Source organism: Neoarius graeffei, chromosome 9, assembly GCF_027579695.1.
Source record: "Neoarius graeffei isolate fNeoGra1 chromosome 9, fNeoGra1.pri, whole genome shotgun sequence".
Classification (NCBI taxonomy): Eukaryota; Metazoa; Chordata; class Actinopteri; order Siluriformes; family Ariidae; genus Neoarius; species Neoarius graeffei.
Window position 1 is genome coordinate 12,154,446 of NC_083577.1, and position 22,724 is coordinate 12,177,169.

The 22,724-nt window shown below is 39.2% G+C and overlaps 1 protein-coding gene across 3 annotated transcripts in view; it reads right to left on the reverse strand.

The window, feature by feature from the left end:
* Nucleotides 1–8,035: 8,035 nt before the first annotated feature.
* bard1 (BRCA1 associated RING domain 1) overlaps nucleotides 8,036–22,724 on the reverse strand; it is a 52,759-nt gene continuing 38,070 nt past the window's right edge. For 2 of the 3 annotated variants that reach the window (XM_060929007.1, XM_060929009.1), the window contains exons 10-11: nucleotides 12,482–12,579; nucleotides 8,037–9,275 (exon numbers count right to left, since the gene is read on the reverse strand). In XM_060929007.1, the coding sequence (XP_060784990.1) occupies nucleotides 8,940–9,275; nucleotides 12,482–12,579 (434 nt within the window). In that variant the 3' untranslated portion in view covers nucleotides 8,037–8,939. Of the gene's footprint in view, nucleotides 9,276–12,481; nucleotides 12,580–22,724 lie in introns of all 3 variants that reach the window. The other variant, XM_060929006.1, reaches the window with a different exon arrangement.

Below are 22,724 nucleotides of genomic sequence, written 5' to 3' on the forward strand. Positions count from 1 at the left end.
GAGAACTTGCACAATTGGTGACTGACTAAATACTTTTTTGCCCCACTGTATTTGAAACAATGGCACTGTTCTATGAGGACTGAGTTTAAGAGATTTTTAAACACATTTATAGAAGGCAAGGAATCCAAATTCAGAATGTTTTGCAGCTTGTTTCATTCGTGTGGTGCACATGAACAAAAGGCAGAAATCCATGTGGTTGGAGACTGAAGGAGAAGTCTGACTGATGAGCGAGTACTGTATGTAAGTATTAGTGTGAAGTGTCAGTAGACTGCATACATACTGAGGAAATTTGCCCATTAAAACTTTTGCAATAAAAACTAGGCTATGAATTTTCCTTCTGAGATATAACGATGTCCATTGAACCATTTCATATAGTTTACAGTGATGTTTTCTTGCAGAGGCACCAGTTACAAAGCTCAAAGCAGAAAGATAAACAACATCCAGTTCCTTCAAAGAGGATGAAGATGCATGCATGCATATTACATCACCATAATCTACAGTGGTGCTTGAAAGTTTGTGAACCCTTTAGAATTTTCTATACAGGGAGTGCAGAATTATTAGGCAAATGAGTATGTTGACCACATTACCCTCTCTATGCATGTTGGCCTACTCCAAGCTGCATAGGCTTGAAAGCCTCCTACCAATTAAGCATACCAGGTGATGTGCATCTCTGTAATGAAAAGGGGTGTGGTCTAATGACATCAACACCCTATATCAGGTGTGCAAAATTATTAGGCAACTTCCTTTCCTTTGGCAAAATGGGTCAGAAGAGGGATTTGACGGACTCAGAAAAGTCAAAAATAGTGACATATATTGCAAAGGGATGGAGCACTCTTAAAATTGCCCAGCTTTTGAAGCGTGACCATCGAACAATCAAGCGCTTCATTCAAAATAGTCAACAGGGTCGCAAGAAGCGCGTTGAAAAAAAAAGGCGCAAACTAACTGCCCGTGAACTGAGGAAAGTCAAGCGTGAAGCTGCCAAGATGCCACTCGCCACCAGTTTTGCCATATTTCAGAGCTGCAACATCACTGGAGTGTCAAAAAGCACAAGGTGTGCAATACTCAGGGACACGGCCAAGGTAACAAAGGCTGAAAAACGACCACCACTGAACAAGACACACAAGATGAAACGTCAAGACTGGGCCAAGAAGTATCACAAGACTGATTTTTCTAAGGTCTTATGGACAGATGAAATGAGAGTGAGTCTTGATGGGCCAGATGGATGGGCTCGTGGCTGGATCAGCAAAGGGCAGAGAGCTCCAGTCCGACTCAGACGCCAGCAAGGTGGAGGTGGGGTACTGGTATGGGCTGGTATCATCAAAGATGAGCTTGTGGGACCTTTTCGGGTTGAGGATGGCGTCACGCTCAACTCCCAGTCCTATTGTCAGTTTTTGGAAGACACCTTCTTCAAGCAGTGGTACAGGAAGAAGTCAGCATCCTTCAAGAAAAACATGATTTTCATGCAGGACAATGCTTCATCACACGCATCCAAGTACTCCACAGCATGGCTGGCCAGAAAGGGTCTAAAGGAAGAAAGATTAATGACGTGGCCTCCTTGTTCACCTGATCTGAACCCCATAGAAAACCTGTGGTCCCTCATCAAATGTGAGATCTACAAGGAGGGGAAACAGTACACATCTCTGAACAGTGTCTGGGAGGCTGTGGTTGCTGCTGCATGCAATGTTGATCGCAAACAGATCAAAACACTGACCGAATCCATGGATGGCAGGCTTTTGAGTGTCCTTGTAAAGAAAGGCGGCTATATTAGTCACTGATTTGTTTTTTTGTTTGTTTTTGAATGCCAGCAATGTATATTAGTGAATGTTGAGTTGTTATATTGGTTTCCCTGGTGAAAATAAATGAGTGAAATGGGTATGTGTTTGTTTTTTGTTAAGTTGCCTAATAATTATGCACAGTTATAGTCACCTGCACACACAGATATCCTCCTAAGATAGCTAAAACTAAGAAAGCCCTACTCCAACTTCCAAAAATACTCAGCTTTGATATTTATGAGTCTTTTGGGTTCATCAAGAACATAGTTGTTTTTCAATAATAAAACTAATCCTCAAAAATACAACTTGCCTAATAATTCTGCACTCCCTGTATTTCTGCATAAATATGACCCAAAATATCATCAGATTTTCACACAAGTCCTAAAAGTAGATAAAGAGAACCCAGTTAAACAAATGAGACAAAAATATTATACTTGGTCATTTATTTATTGAGGAAAATGATCCAATATCTGTGAGTGGCAAAAGTATGTGAACCTTTGCTTTCAGTATCTGGTGTGACCCCCTTGTGCAGCAATAACTGCAACTAAACATTTCTGGTAACTGTTGATCAGTCCTGCACACCGGCTTGGAGGAATTTTAGCCCATTCCTCCGTACAGAACAGCTTCAACTCTGGGATGTTGGTGGGTTTCCTCACAAGAACTGCTCGCTTCAGGTCCTTCCACAACATTTTGATTGGATCAAGTTCAGGACTTTGACTTGGCCATTCCAAAACATTAACTTTATTCTTCTTTAACCATTCTTTGGTGGAATGACTTGTGTGCTTAGGGTCGTTGTCTTGCTGCATGACCCACTTTCTCTTGAGGGTCATTCCGTGCCAACTCACCTAAGGGTCCCCACATCACCGTCTCAGATTTTGCTCAAAAAATTCTATAATCAAGAATCATATGTTTGTACCACACATGCAAAATATTAGCTCCCAATTCATTGTAGTTTTGGAACTACAGGCCTTTGAAATTTTGATGTCAAAATACCACGACGAAATGGCTCTTTCCCCAACTTCAGAGACCCATAACTTTTTATTGCAGCTATCTAGACAGTTATGTTTGCAGATTCTTACTGAATGATACCCACTCTTTTCAAATCTGTTGCCACAAAGCCTCTGAAGGACATACGTTTTGCATAATGGGAAGCCAAAAATGACGTTTTGGCCAAAATCACTTAAAATTCATTAAAACTCTAGGGGGCATAGTAGAAATATGAAGCTAGTTAGATTTTTTTCCTCACTACATAGTAATTGTAGGGTTGTTGTCTGTTCACAGAAACATATTTTGCCATGAAATTTCAATTCCTGAATTTAAAAATTTTTTTTTAACATCTTACGTCCTTTCCGAGGGGGCTAAAATAGGGCATTTTTGCCATCTTATTTGGTCATGTGGCTAGGGGTTTAGGATCTTCTAATTTTTTGTGAAGATGCTCTCATATAAGATGTAACTACTCCCTGATTTTTTTTAACAAACGCCCCTTGCTTCATATTTTAATAATTTGTTTTGTACATGGACAGTTTCATCATTTTTCACTTTTTTCCACATTCAGAACTCTGTAACTCTAAATTGGAAGATTCCTACTAGCAGCTATTTCAGATTTACATACACTGACACACAAATTTTCATATTTTAGTAGTAGTATGCCCAAGAAATTCATATTTTTCTTTCTATTGGGACCTAAAAACAGCTATTTGGCCAAAAATGACAAAAACGCTGGGCAGCTTTTAATAAACAAGGGAATAATGAAGGGGTGTTTTGCACACAAATTAAGGCTTATAAGAACCTAATCTAGGCATACACATTTCCTGAACAACTTTTACTGTATTGTATAGTATTTTTTGCAATTAGAAAATTTTAGGTATAATTGCAATTTTTGTTGAATATCCTTGGAAAATATAGAAAAATAACAAAATTCTGGAGTAGTATTTTTAATATACTTCAAGGTTGTGTAAGCACAAAACATTTAGCAATGAGGTTTTATTTACATATTAACACATTCAATGATCCAGGATCATGATGTTGAAAAACATCACAAGATTTGTACATAATTTAAAGTCAAATATGGGCATCCGTGATAATGGGTAATTCATTCACAGGCAGTACAGTTTCATGTGATGTGCTAAGACACTCATAAACTGTCATCTAGTAGTACATAAGTTAAAACTTAAGTCTTTCACAAGTTTGAAGTCATCCTCTGTTAGTTGGTATTGGCGTCCCCCACTTTTTATGTTTGGGGCCTCTACCACACAAAGGACATGAAGCAAAGGCACCCAACATTCATCTTTCCTGCTTTGTGGTGGCCATGAGAATGTGTTGCCTCGTCCTTGTCTCATGAAATTGACATACACATCATTTTCTTCTTCATTTCTGGTGACAATATTTCCAATGTACCATTTTCTGTCATAAACACAGGCAATATATTTGCCCGGCTGGTACATATTTGGTGCAGATTGGGACATTTGGCTTGGGGCCTGTAACTGGGACTGTAAAACTGGTGTGGTTTCAGGTCCTATGTCCACTACCGATGATGGTACCACATCAGAAGAAACCCTTCTCATCTCCAGCTGAGTGGGTGCAATTGGGCTAAGGATATCATTGCTAATATATATATATATATATATATATATATATATATATATATATATGGATAGAAAAAGTCACCACATCTTTAATTTATGAGGAAAATAGCCCATTCCCTCCAGAACTTGAAAAATATCAAGTCAACATTTTTGTCATTTTTGGCCAAATAGCTGTTTTTAGGTCCCAATAGAAAGAAAAATATGAATTTCTTGGGCATACTACTACTAAAATATGAAAATTTGTATGTCAGTGTATGTAAATCTGAAATAGCTGCTAGTAGGAATTTTCCAATGTAGAGTTACAGAGTTCTGAATGTGGAAAAAAGTGAAAAATGATGAAACTGTCCATGTACAAAACAAATTATTAAAATATGAAGCAAGGGGCGTTTGTTAAAAAAAATCAGGGAGTAGTTACATCTTATATGAGAGCATCTTCACAAAAAATTAGAAGATCCTAAACCCCTAGCCACATTACCAAATAAGATGGCAAAAATGCCCTATTTTAGCCCCCTCGGAAAGGACGTAAGATGTTAAAAAAATTTTTAAAAATTCAGGAATATAATTTTCATCGCAAAATATGTTTCTGTGAACAGATAACAACCCTACAATTACTATGTAATGAGGAAAAAAATCTAACTAGTTTCATATTTCTACTAGGCCCCTTAGAGTTTTAATGAATTTTAAGCGATTTTGGCCAAAATGCCATTTTTGGCTTCCTATTATGCAAAAAGTATGTCCTTCAGAGGCTTTGTGGCAACAGATTTGAAAAGAGTGGGTATCATTCAGTAAGAATCTGCACACACAACTTTCTAGATAGCTGCAATAAAAAGTTATGGGTCTCTGAAGTTGGGGAAAGAGCCAATTTCGACATGTGGTGTTTTGACATCAATATTTCAAAGGCCTGTAGTTCCAAAACTACAACATAATTGGGGGCTAATATTTTGCATGTGTGGTACAAACATATGATTCTTGATTAGAGAATTTTTTGAGTAAAATCTGAGACGGTGATGTGGGGGAGTTCCTGAAATTTAGGTGAGTTGGCACGGAATGACCCTTGAGATTCAGTCCATGGAAAGATGTCCTGACATTTTCCTTTAGAATTCGCTGGTATAATTCAGAATTCATTGTTCCATCAATGATGGCACGCCATCCTGGCCCAGATGAAGCAAAACAGGCCCAAACCATGATACTACCACCACCATGTTTCACAGATGGGATAAGGTTCTTATGCTGGAATGCAGTGTTTTCCTTTCTCCAAACATAACGCTTCTCATTTAAACCAAAAAGTTCTATTTTGGTCTCATCCGTCCACAAAACATTTCTCCAATAGCCTTCTGGCTTGTCCACGTGATCTTCAGCAAACTGCAGACGAGCAGCAATGTTCTTTTTGGAGAGCAGTAGCTTTCACCTTGCAACCCTGCCATGCACACCATTGTGTTCAATGTTCTCCTGATGGTGGACTTATGAACATTAACATTAGCCAATGTGAGAGAGGCCTTCAGTTGCTTAGAAGTTACCCTGGGGTCCTTTGTGACCTCGCCGACTATTACACACCTTGCTCTTGGAGTGATCCTTGTTGGTTGACCACTCCTGGGGAGGGTAACAATGGTCTTGAATTTCCTCCATTTGTACACAATCTGTCTGACTGTGGATTGGTGGAGTCCAAACTCTTTAGAGATGGTTTTGTAACCTTTTCCAGCCTGATGAGCATCAACAGCACTTTTCCTGAGGTCTTCAGAAACCTCCTTTGTCTGTGCCATGATACACTTCCACAAACATGTTGTGAAGATCAGACGTTAATAGATCCTGTTCTTTAAATAAAACAGGGTACCCACTCACACCTGATTGTCATCCCATTGATTGAAAAAACCTGACTCTAATTTCACCTTCAAATTAACTGCTAATCCTAGAGATTCACATACTTTTGCCACTCACAGATGTGTAATATTGGATCATTTTCCTCAATAAATAAATGACCAAGTATAATATTTTTGTCTCATTTGTTTAACTGGGTTCTATTTATCTACTTTTAGGACTTGTGTGAAAATCTGCTGATGTTTTAGGTCATATTTATGCAGAAATATAGAAAATTCTAAAGGGTTCACAAACTTTCAAGCACCACTGTAATACTGATCAGAATGTACTCTGAACGAATCTTTTTCTAGTAGGAAAACATTTCTTTAAACGAAAATAAAAACCTAGCTTCGGTCAAAGTTTTTTTTAAAGGCTATCTATATGGACTCCAAAGGATAACTTCTCATTATTTAGAAGAGGTTACCCTCTCTAGATGAGTGCCATCTAGTGCCAAAACTGTATCGGCAACGGATGAGTGTGAATGTGTAAATACCATGAATTTGGTCTTTTAAAAGTATAAAGTTTTTATTTATCGAATTTGCAAAAAGTAAAAATGCTGTTTCTCAAAATCCAGTGAATGTAGACAGAATAAAAAACAGTATGTGCCGAGTTGGCTACAAGCCATGTACGATGAGATCGAGTGGAATAACTTAATTAGTATGAATATGGAGGTGATTATAGGAAATCACGTGCACTGATTGGTCGAGAAACTCGGACTATTTCTCGATAATCACCTCGAGCGACTCGGCAAAATGCCAGTCAATCACTTTGTCACCGTAAGTGAGGAAGAATTACAAATGATGAAAGAAAATGCTGTTCCAAAAAGCACGAACGATGCTACAAAGTTTGGTCAAAAACTATTCAAAGGGAAGGTGGAATTGTGATGCATTTTCTCAATTTCAAAAACGTTAATTACATTTACATGCTGTTTTTGAAGACTGAAATACATTTTTAATATGATTTTTTTAAATAAATCACCCGTGTATTTATATTGAAACAATATCCGCCTCAGGCCCAGTGAATATCAGTGATTATGATACATACAGGACACATTGTCGATGGAATAAAAACGTGTGGTCTATTCCCTTCTAGCAGGTTTCATTCACTTGGTTTGATAGCATACAGTATTGTTCACATATCGCTTATCCTACATGTATTACGTCACTCTACCCAGTGGAGAATGAGCGTTGAATATGGTTTACGATATTGCATGGTTGTCAAGACAACATAACGTCACACATCGAAGATGTAAAACTTCCGCGCTAGAGAGCGACTGTGACAATTTGGAAACAAACATGGCCGCCAGGTTTGCGTCGTTAAATACGGAAGATTTTGAGAGAATTTTGAAAGAGAAAGACACATTGAACACTCGGAAGGAATGTGTATATAATAATAATAATAATAATAATAATATTGGCTGGCTTTTTTTCGTGGTATATTCCATTCAGCTATTCGACTTTGTCTCATTCAATATCATGCTAGCTGAATGGAATATATCGGATATACCACAAAAAAAAAACAGCCAATATTATTTAAATAATAACTTCGAGTTTGTTTAGGTTATTATTCCCTGATATTCACCTTCGGCGAATAATTGTTAAACGCAACATTTCCATATGATGGTAATTTCCAGAGAAATGTGATGAAAGTAAGTAATATAGTGCTTTTCAGTTGAAACCATCATGGCGGCTGTTCTGGGATTTGACCAGCAGAGACAAAACACAAGTTCATGAAGCACCGAGATGAGAGTCTTTTATGAAATTACACCACCGGAGAGAACAGACGCTCACACCAGAGATTAGATTTAGGCTTTTTACTCTTTGCTGCTCTTTATAGTTTTTTTTTTTTAACATTTCACATTACATACATTTCATTTTACAGATGTTCTTTGTATATGTGCATACGACTTGAAATAATGGCTTTATTTATTAAAAAAAACCCTAGAGAATTATTAATACAAAACACTTAAGCTACAAAAATTCGTTCGCAGGAGCTTTTATACAAAATGTGTTCATGAAAATCTAATTTGTTTACATCCTCCTGAGTTTGTATAAAGTTGCATCTAAGGAAAATCGAATCCATGATCACCTTCAAATCGTAATTGATTTTATACACATCATGAGCATCACTTATTTATTTCAATGACGCACTCATTGAAAGAACATTTTTTTCAAACTCAGGCATTTTATATTACCGACTTAAAAGAATGCGATCCAAAACAAATCCATGAATCAAGACAAAAGTAATGGCGCCCTACAAAAGGAAAGCATGAGTGCATGTTTGTCTGTAGTTGATGATGCGCTGCAATGGCTGAGCTGCATTACTGGAAGGTGCACTTAGGAAGTGCCTTTTCACCGTTTAGTCGTTTTCAGCTCTCTGTGAGCTTTCCTTTTATGGAGTTTTGTGAGCGTGGCTGAATGAAAATCATTCGTCCCTTGAACAGACTTAGTAATTTACGGCTGATTGGAGTCTATCAACATCAGATTTTTGTAAATCTCCCCCCGAGTTTGGTCGACGAAAATTTCCACACAAATATAGACGTAGTAAAAAACACTGAGGAATATAAATAAGGCCTATTGATATTTTATAGTGATGTTAAAAGAGCTCTGAATATCATCTGATCATTTCAGTAATGCAGAAAATCAGAAATGTGATACCAGCTTGCGTCATACGTTCATGATTTGTGTTCCATCAGTTAACATTACATACATACAAGGCGTAAATTGAGTCATAGCTCGGGTACAGGAAGGAGGCTGAAGGCCCTGATGCAGTCCAGCAGCCATGATGAAGGAGCCGACCACACTTTGCCCAAACGGACCGGTCCGGGCCTGCTTGAGTTCTGCGGCTCGTACAGTACGTAGTGAGTGCACAACGCTTGATCCGAGTCAGGCTGGGCGTGATACGCCGCCACCATCACCGTCTGAGTTACATCGCTGTCGGCTTTGGGCTGCCGGCTGAGCATCTGGCCTCCTCCTGCTTTCACCAGCTGCACCAGCTCGTCTCTCGGAGGCTTGTGGGAAGAGCCGAGCAGGTAGAAGAAGCAGCCGTCGAAGAGAGGAGGCAGCTGGGGAGAGGAAAGGAAATAAAACAACTTAAAATTTTTTTTAAAATCTGCTACCAGACACACTGAACGCTTTATTTTGCAGTCTTACCTCGGGGCAGAAGATGTGAGCAGAACAGAAATGCAAAGAATGGAAGGCTGAACATCGGTCAATGCATTTTTTTTTCCTTAAATGACTGTGCCTTTTCTTTCTGACCCCATTCCCCGTTCTACACATGCCACACCAATCGCCTCCCTCTGTTTTTCACAACAAATATGTTTCAGTCTCAGAGCAGTGTGGGAGGGGAAGTGCTCAGGAATTACCTGATCCATCTCGTATTCGAGCAGGGAAGGATGCCGACTCGGTAAAGTATTTCAGCTCATCGAACCAAGCACTCGAGAAAAAAAAATCTACAATCGATCAACGTGTGAAAAATGGCCACCATTCAGAGAGTCATTTTTCTAAACCTGAACCTTTCTGTAGTAGATCCTGTGTCACAGCCAATCACATGCATTTATGCAAATTAATTAGCTGAAGGCAGCTCATCAGACCAGACACTAGCTACAGGACGAGACAGATTAGCTCAAGAAGGAAAGTGTTTTCATAAATGCTCAGAAATTTTGCAAATTTGGTTTAGGGAAGTGATAGTTGGGGGGAAAAAAGTTGATGATTTAAAAAAAAAAAAATAATAACTGAAGTACGTGTTTATTCTCGTCTTTGCTTCAAGTCAAAAGATGTAATGTGTAGCGTTGTCTTATTTACATATCGCCATAAAATAATCACTCAAAGTTAAGCTTAAGGTAACCTAAAGGTTACTAAAGCTTAAAAGTTACAATTTCATCACCATCTCAGGTCCGGGAGGACTTGAGTATTGGGGAAAGCGGAGTTACCCCTGAATCCCCATTGCTCCCAGGTCCGCTCTGACCCGGAGTGGTAGCATCCACCTATGGGTTAAAATAGCACGTCACCAATAAGGCGCTGGCAGCAGGGTGCTTTTTGGTGCAATGAGGCAGATGAACCCAACAGCGTCAATGGCACACCACCTGATGGTATGCAGAAGAGCCAATCAAATGGCCAACGGATGGCATCACTCGGCAAGTCAGTTGTCACTGCGGGACAACTTCCATACCTGTCAGGTCTGTGGCACTTTTGTGCACCACTTGTCATCAGGTCTGAGAGAGACAACACGACGGGGGCACGACATCATTTGTCTTACCTGGCTGTGCAAGGTGCTTAATTAGGAGAGGAGAATAAGTCTGGTGTGTTCTGGTGCGGCCCTTGCGGCCCATCTGTGTTCCTGCACATCCTAATGAAGCAGTCATCATCACTAGTGATGGACAGCTGCCGCAACCACCAACCATCCAGTCCTGCGAATCATCATCTTCTTCTTCTGGCTGCTCCTGATTAGGGGTCGCCACAGCGGATCTTTCGTCTCCATTGCTCCCTGTCTTCCGCATCCTTCTCTACCACACCTGCCACTTTCATGTCCTCTCTCACCACATCCATGTATCTCCTCTTTGGCCTTCTTTGTTTTTGTGTGCCTGGCAGCTCCATCCTCATCATTCTCCTTCCAACATGCTCTGCATCTCTTCTCAGGATGTATTCATACAGTCCTGTGAATCACTTTTCTTAAAATTTTACATGAACACTCCTGTTCCATCCCATTTGTTCTTTCTAGCATCCTACAAGAATCATCATCATTAACATTAACAATCCTTCACAAGTGCATCACGGGATCAGCATTAAGCTACATTTATTCTTTCAGAAAGGCTCTTCAGATGGGGCAGAGCCAGAGTTTCTTTAATGTGGGACATGAAAGTCAGAGCTCAGAATGATGTCATTTTTGAGCTCCCTGCATTCGAGCTACAAATTGGAATGAATAAATAAATAAATAAAAAGGGTGCCTTCATGTTCGTTTATGTTAGTAACTTAGCAAAAAGCCAGACAGCTAACTGATGAGTGATGTATATGGGTAATTCTTCAGCAGAGAGGACAAAATTATGAAATTATTAAGATTGCCTTAATTTGTCAGCTCAGTGACATTGCTAAAGTATGGAATCCAAGGAAAAATGTACTGAAAAGCATGTTTACAAATCATCAACCCAATTATAGCAATGTTGCGTCAGAGAAATACTGATTTGAATTTTAAGGAATGAAAGTTCAGTTTTTTTTCTGATGTAATTCTGTTACTTATTTTTCTTTCCTTATAAAAGATTTTGCATTCAGAGTTAAACGTAGCCAAGTTTTCTATGCTTTTTTAGGGTCAAAAGATACCCCACACAGTGTGAAAATTGTATTTAATACTATTATCTTGAGTACTGCAACTAAAAAAAAAAAAAAGTTACCACATTCTTCTGTGAATGTAATTCTGTTACCAAAGAACGACCCAATTACACTTCCTCAAAACAATGAACTGTAGAGTCAGCGTCTGTTCATTGATCTACAGCTAATATGTAAAAGGTAGAGAAGTGCTGATGCTGTGAGCAGCCATGTTGGACTTGAGGTTGAGGAGACTGCCCTGAGTTTCCGAGTAGGAATTCTGACTTAAGGAAGTTTGTTTGCTTTTTCTCCAGTCGGAGGTCAGAAATTACGAGCAGAGACCTTTAGTCAAATGCAGTACAAGTCAGTGTGGTAGCAGAAAGCCAGAGTATAACAACATAAAATCAGTAATGTCATTTTCTGGGGGAGGGAAAAAAAATCATATAATAATTGTTTTTAAAAAAATACATCAAATGTGAATAAAAATGAAAAAAAAAAAAAAAAAAAAAAACACAGTCTTAACAATCTCATTATTTTGTATTATTATAATAATAAAATCAGCTCTTAGCATCCCAGAGGCCAAAATGGTCACTTTCTTGTTATCAACATGTGAAAATATTCCTTATTATCTTAAACACCACATACACTAAATTTACACTTCCAGATCAAAATCTTTCTACTAGCCAAAAAAAAATTAATTTAATAAAAGTAGTAGTGCTCCTCCCGGGAGGCGACACTTTCCTCCGTGCGCATCGTCCCAGAGGGAGGACTGAAGCTTTCCAAATGATCCTTGATCCATACAGCAGCTGTAATAAACTCCGAGACACCCAGGGGACATGAAGACGGAGACATTTTGCGCTGACACGAAATGCCATTAAGAGAACAGGGACAGTGAGCGGCAGCATTATTACAGCTCTGTGCGGATGCTCTAGGCTGTCAGCAAGTTCATGCTTGTGTCAGCGTCACTCACCAAACTGACTCTGTTCACTCGAGCCCTCTGTGGACCTTCGCCCGCCTCAAACTCGCTCTCGTCTATCCGACGGCCCTGCTGCAGACACTCGGCCAGCCCTGGGACGGAGACATACGCATGATGGTGAGGTTTGCATCCTGAACATGAAGTGAAGCTCCAAAAAATAAAATAATCAGAAGTTTTTCTGCTTAGGTAAGGTAGATGAGAGAAAGATTCAATTAACAGTAAAACCACTGAATGATGACAGCATATTAATATGCTCCAAAAATAACGACAATTATTATTGTTGTCATTGTGTCCTTGTATTAGTGCTGCTTTCAAACATGTAATCTTTATTGTCCTAGATGCACCAATTCCCCCTTTTCCACTTCCGATCCCAAGACTGACCCAAGCACGAAGCGACTCTCTGGAAATCTCTTGGCAAATTGCATGCTTGGACAATTTGTGACTCATGTTCACGTCCAAGACCTGCCTCACGTCCACGGTTTCAGACCAATATCTTAGTATCGAATCGATAGATCCTTAATTATTTCCCTGTGGATCTGAGGGTGAATCGAAAACCTCTCCTTATCTCAAACCTGCACCTTTAAAGCAACACGGCCACATATATGTACATACATCACTTCAAACATGGTGTTAAATCTCGCTGTATTTACTCATGAACAGCAGGAGAAGGCTTTCAGTGCAGACACGGCAGCACTAAAATGCAGATAACTGGGTTCTTTTCAAACCAGGACAAAGCAGTGTTTTTTTCTACCTCTCGAAGCTGAGATATGATGCTTTATGGGGGGAGAAAAAAAAAGCCAGGTTTCCATTTTCTGTTTTCACGAACTATGCGGCAGCTGCTGAGACACATTTATTGTACAAGGCCACTCAACAAAGGCAGCAGCTGCGAGTGCAGCTACAGAAAATGGCCATTACCTGCTTTTTCCATCTGCTGTACAAGTTTACAACTATTGGGTTGTATTAAGCTCAGACAGGCCAGGTTACACAACTCTGTCACGTTCTTAAAGAAATTGACACGTTTTAAAACACAATGCTGGAAATGGCAGCTTTGGTTTTACTGAGGATGAGGACTCAATAAAAACTGATTTACAAACACATTTAGAAAAGACAACACTTGACATACTGGTGCTGTTTAAAGGCCTACATCATTATCATAATGGGACTCTAAGTTACCTCACAGTCATTATGTGACTATATTATCTCCTCAACATTATAGGACCCAATATTATCTCATCAGCACCAAGATTCTATATTGCTTCCGCATCACCATTACACAACTCTGTTGCCTCATTTATGATTCTATATTACCTCAACAGCACAACATGACCCCGATATTACCCCATGAGCACCATGTGACTATGACCTCATCCCTATTATGTGAGGCTATATTACCTCATCAGCACTGAGATTCTATATTAGCTCATTACCATGATGTGACACTACATTACCTCATCACTATGAGACTCTATAAGAATCTCTTCACGATGTGATTCTACAACCCCAAATCAGAAAAAGTTAGGATGGTATGTTGAAATTGAAATTAAAACCAAAAACAATGATTTGCAAATAATCTTTGACCTGTACTGCACTCAAAACAATATGACAGCACATTATTTGATGTTTTACCTCATGGATTTTATTGTATTTTCAAAATAAACACATTTAGATTTTGATTCCACTGTGTGATGGTCCATCCCAGATGCCTCCGAGCCCAGAGAAGAAGTCGACAGTGCTTCTGGACACAGTTAACATTCCTTTTTAACACAGCAAAGTTTTAACTGGTGTTTGTGGATGTAACTCCGTATTGTAGCTTGACGAAGGTTTGCCAAAGTAATCCCGAGCCCATATGGTTCTATCAGCTATAGATGAATCACGGTTCTTGAAGCAGGGCCATCTGAGGGATCAGAGCTCACGGGTGTTCAGATTAGGCTTGAGTGAAACATCCAAATGCAACATCCAAATGCCTTCCTATCTTTCTTTGAGGAACATTGTTTTTAAACATTTCAATAATTTTCTCACGCATTTGTTGACAAACTGGAGATCTTTGCTGCTCAAAGACTAGGCCTTTTGTGGAGACTGATTTTGTACCAAATCATGATTACAGTCACCTGTTGACATCGACTGTTTCAAATCACATCATTATTCAATTGTTTTGCCTCATTACTAGCCCTAAATTGCTCCTGTCCCAACTTTTTTTGGAATGTGTTACAGGCCTGAAACACAGGAATGGATGTATATTAACAAATGAAATTCTTGTTGGAATATGTCTTTCGAGTCTTCTGGGTGAGTTTCAGTGAAAACATTTTAGCAGTTTACGAACAGTAGTATTTGGTGTGATGAGTCACCCAAATTTTTCAAACAGCCATTATATGCTAAATATGACCGGTGGCACCACCGTCTTGACAACTTTTATACGTACATACCAACCTGGGGAACATTCCAGATGAGTTTGATCAAAATCTGAATCACTGCTGCAAGAGTAGCAGCAATTTTCGTGAAATTGCATGTGTCCCCTCTATAGCCTCATCCATGGCAGGTCGCGCCACCTGGTGAACAATTCTTGTTGAGACGTGTCTTCAGAGTCTTCTGGGTGAGTTTCAGTGAAAACGTCCCAGCAGTTTACGAAAAGTAGCGTTTAATGCGAGTCACCCAAAAATTTCAGACACTCATAAAATCGTAAATATGACAGGTGGTGCCACCGTTTTGACAACTTTTATGCACACCCACCTGGGGAACACTGTATGCGAGTTTGATCAAAATCCAATCAATCCTGTAGGAGGAGTACTGATTTTTGGAAATTGTGGCCAGACGATGACGGACAGACAACGCATGATCGCATAAGCTCATCCGGTTAACAATAACAACATAGTGCTTACGTAGACCCTATAAACAAACATTCCCTGCACCATACCTTTTGTAAGTTGCACACCTGCCAACCCCGAAGGGAATAATGCATGGTCACAGATGCAATAAAACCCAGTAAACTTTAAAAGCAATACATTTTCAGTCAAGATTTTTCACGGTTGTTGCTTAAACATTTCGTCGCAGGCCAATGTAATCTCTTTTTTGGTCAAATTTCTGTAGATTTTATTTCCAAACTCAAACATGATCCATTTACATTGATAGAAAGCAAGAGCTCTGCATCTTTCAAGCAGGGAAATCAAGTTAGTACAAGAACACCAATCCAAAGGAAGAAGGGGCTTCTAGGGGTGTCAGTTAATCCTGGACAGTTCAAGACACCTACATAACTCTCACCCATTCCAGGCTCATATGCTGATTGGCTGTTTTGTCATCTGCTGTTTTTTATTAAGGGGGGAAAAAAGAAAGCCTTTCTTTTGGCATATTTTTGAGTGATGACTCATACAAGCGTACTCCGATGTTAAACTGCAGAGCTCCTACACACAATGCATAAAGGTCTGAAAGCGTCATAAAAAAATTGCAGGTTGAGGTGAAAAGTTTATACTCCTGAAAGAATTCCCTTTGCACTAAGCATCTCACTAAGGATAGCCAAGAGTGCAAATGGCCTTTCAAATGAAAATTAAATATGTAAGGTAACCATGTGTCACCTCCACAGCTCCCACAATCTTTGAGCCTTATGGAAAACCCTGTTAGAGACAAATATTTTGGATGCCTTCATGGCTGTGAGACACTCAGTCATTAGCAAGACAGCACATTCTGTCACAATATGAGTGTTATCTCAATCTCCAACACGAAGGCATCTGTAGTGCAACAGTCCAAAATAATACCTCAGCATCACACGCACACACACACACACTCCTCCACAGTAGTCATCAGCTGTAATCGTTTCTTCTGCCTCTTTAATTACAGCTTTCATTTCCAGAAACCCTGTTGGGACGGAGACACTAACGCCTCATCCCAGGGTTAACCCGACTCTCTCAGGACATTAGGGCCGGCTCGTTAGCCGAGCGGAAAGGAGCCATTAGCATATTGCCTAATTAGATTCACCACAATGAGAGCGCTGTGTGTGTGTGTGCGCGCGTGCATGCACAGATGACCCCAAAAGCATGATGTTCATAGTGCAAGCACGTTTGGGAATCTGAAAATCACATCCTTGTACCAAGAACGAGGTTTATTATGGATCGGAGGCAATGTTGTCAATTATGGGGTCAAGACTCACAAACACATGGATACAAGCCTGAGGTTTCCATTTTCATCTGATTCAAACATTCAGCAATACTGAAGGAGAATATATAGTGTTTGTGTGATCCATATATAAATAGCCTGTGGCCTTAAGTTTAAATGTTTATTATTATTTATTATGATAAATAACCTGCTTTATCATGCAGCCTGTTTAATATTCCTGTTCTTGGCTACAGGAGTGGAACTCAATGTGGCCTTCTGCTGTTGCATGCCGAGATGCTTTTCTGCTCACCACGGTTGTAAAGAGTGATTATATGAGTTACTATATCCTTCCTGGCAAAAATTCTTGAACCAATCTGGCCATTTTCCTCTGACCTCTCTTATCAAGGCGTTTGTTTCCACCCACAGAACTGTCGCTCACTCACTCAATGTTTTTTGTTTTTCGCACCATTCTGTGTAAACTCTCGAGACTGTTGTGTGTGAAAACCCCAGGAGATCAGCAGTTTCTGAAATCCTCAAACCAGTCCATCTGGCTCAAAACACCCATGCCACAGTGAAATAAAGAGTCACACTTTGAGATCACAATTTTTCCCATTCTGATGTTTAAATATTATGAACATTAACTGAAGCTCTTGATTTGTATGTGCATGATTTGATGCGTTGTGGTACTGTCAAGGGATTGGCTGATTAGAGAACTGCATCAAACAGCAGGTGGATGGATGGGTGTTCTTAATAAAGAGGCCAGTGAGTGTATATTTAACAGTTATTCCACAAAACCGAGTCGTACATGAGCTGATAGCCGACGAGGCACATAGCACCAAATTGACTATAATCCATGTACGACGAGATTGAGTAGAATAACTGTTTTATTCTATCCACATTGACTGGATTTTGAGAAACAGAGCATTTTTTTTTCCAAATATGAGAAATAAAACCTTTATACAAAACGTCCAACAAAATCATTTCTGCTAAGAATGTAAACAAACAGGCGGAATGACAGTACAATAATTATTTTAAAAAAATGTTCTTACCATCAAATACTTGTATTCCATATTTTGTTGATTTTTTTTTTTTTTTTTTTTTGGGGGGGGGGGGGGGGGTTGTTTTCGAGTAAAGTTTTTATTTCGTCCTCGGTTGGTTCAGCAACATGCTCCGCCATTTTGTGTTTCTTCTTTAGGGTTTTTTGGCGGTTGGCAAACCAACTTAAAGGTGCATTACTGCCACCAACTGGGCTGGAGTGTGGAAAAAGATATTGGGGGGGAGAACACGACTATATTATTTTAGCCATCTGTTTCTTTTAAATACTTGATAAAGTGATATATCTGACTTGATGTGCGCCGACATTTGTTGCTTTTCTCTACTCACGGTATATGAGCTGATAGCCTAATAACAGAGTAGCCAATCAGAGCACACAATTACTCATATCCAGTGAATGTGGATAGAATAAAATTATATATGTGGCCAATCAGAGCAGTTCTGTGGGATAATCCTGACTGTAATTGGTTAAGCGAGTCTCTCCGGGGGAGTGGTGCCATCACTTTAATAAATAAATGCTGATCTGAAAGTGTTTGCTGCTCTCAGATGCACCTACTGCTGTTTAATGCACATTTTATTTAATATATGTGATTTAACGTGCCAGTACATCATTCTCAAGGTACTGCTACACTGTTCATACACTTGCCTGCCCTTGGAAAGCTTTCTCTTTCCATTTAAAATAGCTGGAACACTGTGTAACAAAAATAAGTGTAAACAAACCCTCTGTTCTGTTTTTCACTTGACAAAAATATCTAATAAGTAAGAAGTTATGGAAAGGGGATCATTTCCCGGGGGTGGGTGGGTGGGTAAATAAATAAATAAATTTTATAAGATTTATTATAGAGCCGTTCTTTCGGACATTCCAGGAACACCACCTGTGTGACAAAACAAAAACCACAAAAGAGGGAAATAACCTTAATTTCTGTCTTTATAATGTTTGACACATGAAAGACTATCAGGCGAACACTCGGGTGCACCGAATGCCTCTGCTCGTGTGGACCTCGAGTAACAAATCCCACGACTGCTGAAATTCCCATTCAATGCTAACAGCTATTCGGCACGACAGGTCCAAATGAGAAAATATAGTGAGACTGAAAGCATTATTCAACGGGGGGGAAAACATGACTCACTCTTATTAAGCGGAAAATTGTTCCACAGAGCTGCTGTGATTTATAGGACACTAAAGGACATCAAGGTCCACAGTGAACCTGTTACTTCCCTGGATGTACTTTGGCTTTCTGCTTCTCTCTCTCTCTCACACAGTAAACAAGATGGAGAGACTGTGGTATGTTTGCTATTCTGCACATATTGTGTTAACAGGCAGGTTGATAAAATCAGAGGGAAAATGAATAAGCGTCATTGTCTTTCAGGATCAGGCTTTCGTCATTCTTTTTAAATTAGTTTGAATGTATTCTATATTGAATATATTTTTGTGCTTCTATTTGTGCAGTCAAGTTGGTTGATTTCTTTGATCTTTTCCTTACGTCATTCATAAGTGTATAAAAAAAGTACACAGATGGACAGTTATACACAGAGATAAACATGACTGTGAAAAGGAAAAAGAACAAGATCAACTGTGAGCTACTGCTCACTTACGTATCCCCCCCCCTCGCTTATAACAAAGCAAGCAATCAAAAGAACAGGACACTTATTATTATGAATGTTGACTTCAACAAATAATTAACCCTGAAACAAGTAAGTAAAGAGCAGTGTTCTCCCCAGGGATTTCAAACAGCATCCTGGTAAACTCATTTTGAAACAGCATTTTGCTTCTTGAAATAGTGTCAAAATCCACCCTATATGTTTCGCAATATACATTCAGTTGGTAAACAGGAAGTCGATGTGTGACAGACAAACGGTATACATGGTATAGAACCCCAAGCTGAAGTTTGGTACCAAGCACCAAGTAGCTATGATTTGTGGTTGCTGAGAAAAAGGGTGTTTTGAACTGACAGAGGTAAAGCGGTATACCCCTCCTCCTTCGGAGTGGGAGTATAATTTTAAATAAATAAATAAATAAATAAATAAAGAAAGAAAGAAAGAAAGAAAGAAAGAAAGAAAGAAAGAAAGGCGGGGAAAACTACATCACACATCACTTGTGTCCATCCATCTGCTCATCTATCTGATTGTCCGTCCATCTCCCCAACCATCTGTCCATAGCTCTATCCATCCATCTATTTGTCCATCCATCTATACCAACCTATTCAAAAGGGGAAAAGGGAAAAAAAAAAAAAAAAAAGAGAGAAAAACAAGGAAGGGAGAGAGGAAGGGAAAGAAAAAAGGAGGAAAGGAGAGGGGAAGGGAAAGAAAAAAGGAGGAAAGGGAATGGTAAAAAAAGAGAAAAGAATAGAAAAGGGAAAAGGTGAGGGGGAAAAAAAAAAAAGCATGATCCAATAATGGAAAAGCACTTTTCCAATATTCTCTGGAAATCTCTTTCTATTTTCTTATCGATCAACCAACCGATATCACAATAACACCACTTTCCCAATATTCTCTGGAAATATCCATCTGTCTAGCCACCCAGAAACAGCTTTATGCTTGAACTGATGCTTGGCTCTACAAATGGCGATACGCAAATCAGTCAGTTGTATCACTCGATACGATGTTCTCTAGTCGATCTGTCGACACGTCACACAATAAATTCCACTGGCTGCATAATAAAGGTTATTTACATCCTTTCTTTAAATATTTACAGCACATTCTCGTCTCCACCTCAGCCAAATGGACATTTACACTTTTAGAATATTTACATATTTTCTGATTTCCCTTCAGTATAAATGGTGGATGATATGATTAAAAATATCATCATACTTAAAACATTCCCATATAAAAGGACCACGCAAGCAAAACAGCGTGGTGTTAAAAAAGGCAAAAAAAAGAAAAGAAAAAGAAACCATCAGATAAAATATAAAAGTGTGTGCCAGTCAAAAGTTTGGGAACACCTTCAAATTCAATGTTTTTTTTTTCCCTACATTGTGGAGCAATACTGAACTCATCAAAACTATGAAATAACATATGGAATTACAACCCCGATTCCAAAAAAGTTGGGACAAAGTACAAATTGTAAATAAAAACAGAATGCAATGATGTGGAAGTTTTAAAATTCCATATTTTATTCAAAATAGAACATAGATGACATCAAATGTTTAAACTGAGAAAATGTATCATTTAAAGAGAAAAATTAGGTGATTTTAAATTTCATGACAACAACACATCTCAAAAAAGTTGGGACAAGGCCATGTTTATCACTGTGAGACATCCCCTTTTCTCTTTACAACAGTCTGTAAACGTCTGGGGACTGAGGAGACAAGTTGCTCAAGTTTAGGGATAGGAATGTTAACCCATTCTTGTCTAATGTAGGATTCTAGTTGCTCAACTGTCTTAGGTCTTTTTTGTCGTATCTTCCGTTTTATGATGCGCCAAATGTTTTCTATGGGTGAAAGACCTGGACTGCAGGCTGGCCAGTTCAGTACCCGGACCCTTCTTCTACGCAGCCATGATGCTGTAATTGATGCAGTATGTAGTTTGGCATTGTCATGTTGGAAAATGCAAGGTCTTCCCTGAAAGAGACGTCACCTGGATGGGAGCATATGTTGCTCTAGAACCTGGATATACCTTTCAGCATTGATGGTGTCTTTCCAGATGTGCAAGCTGCCCATGCCACATGCACTAATGCAACCCCATACCATCAGAGATGCAGGCTTCTGAACTGAGCGCTGATAACAACTTGGGTCGTCCTTCTCTTTAGTCCGAATGACACGGTGTCCCTGATTTCCATAAAGAACTTCAAATTTTGATTCGTCTGACCACAGAACAGTTTTCCACTTTGCCACAGTCCATTTTAAATGAGCCTTGGCCCAGAGAAGACGTATGCGCTTCTGGATCATGTTTAGATACGGCTTCTTCTTTGAACTATAGAGTTTTAGCTGGCAACGGCAGATGGCATGGTGAATTGTGTTCACAGATATTCTCTGGAAATATTTCTGAGCCCATTTTGTGATTTCCAATACAGAAGCATGCCTGTATGTGATGCAGTGCCGTCTAAGGGCCTGAAGATCATGGGCACCCAGTATAGTTTTCCGGCCTTGACCCGTACGCACAGAGATTCTTCCAGATTCTCTGAATCTTTTGATTATATTATGCACTGTAGATGATATGTTCAAGCTCTTTGCAATTTTACACTGTCGAACTCCTTTCTGATATTGCACCACTATTTGTTGGCGCAGAATTAGGGGGATTGGTGATCCTCTTCCCATCTTTACTTCTGAGAGCTGCTGCCACTCCAAGATGCTCTTTTTATACCCAGTCATGTTAATGACCTATTGCCAATTGACCTAATGAGTTGCAATTTGGTCCTCCAGCTGTTCCTTTTTTGTACCTTTAACTTTTCCAGCCTCTTATTGCCCCTGTCCCAACTTTTTTGGGATGTGTTGCTGTCATGAAATTTCAAATGAGCCAATATTTGGCATGAAATTTCAAAATGGCTCACTTTCGACATTTGATATGTTGTCTATGTTCTATTGTGAATACAATATCAGTTTTTGAGATTTGTAAATTATTGCATTCCATTTTTATTTACAATTTGTACTTTGTCCCAACTTTTTTGGAATCAGGGTTGTATATGGTAAACAAAAAAGCGTGAAAAAACAACGTTTCATCTTTTAGACTCTTCAAAGTCGTCACTATTTACCTTGATAACAGCTTTGCGCACTATTGGCATTATCTGAACCAGCTTCATGAGGTAGTCACCTGGAATGCTTCTCAATTAACAGGTGTGTCTTGTCAAAAATGGAATTTCTTGCCTTCTTAATGCATTTGACACCATCAACCACTAAAGAGTAAATAATAAAAACAGTCAATAGCCCTGTTCAACAACTGTAGTAATCCATATTATGTCAAGAGCCACTCAGCTAAGTAAAGAGAAATAACAGTCATTACTTTAAGACAAGAAGTGTCTTTTAGTTAATTAAAATAAAGAAAAAACATAGAACTTGAAGGTGTTTCCAAACTTTTGACTGGTGTGTGTGTATATATATATATACACATATATATATACCCAGGACACGCTGGAGGGACTATGTCTCTCGGCTGGCCTGGGAAC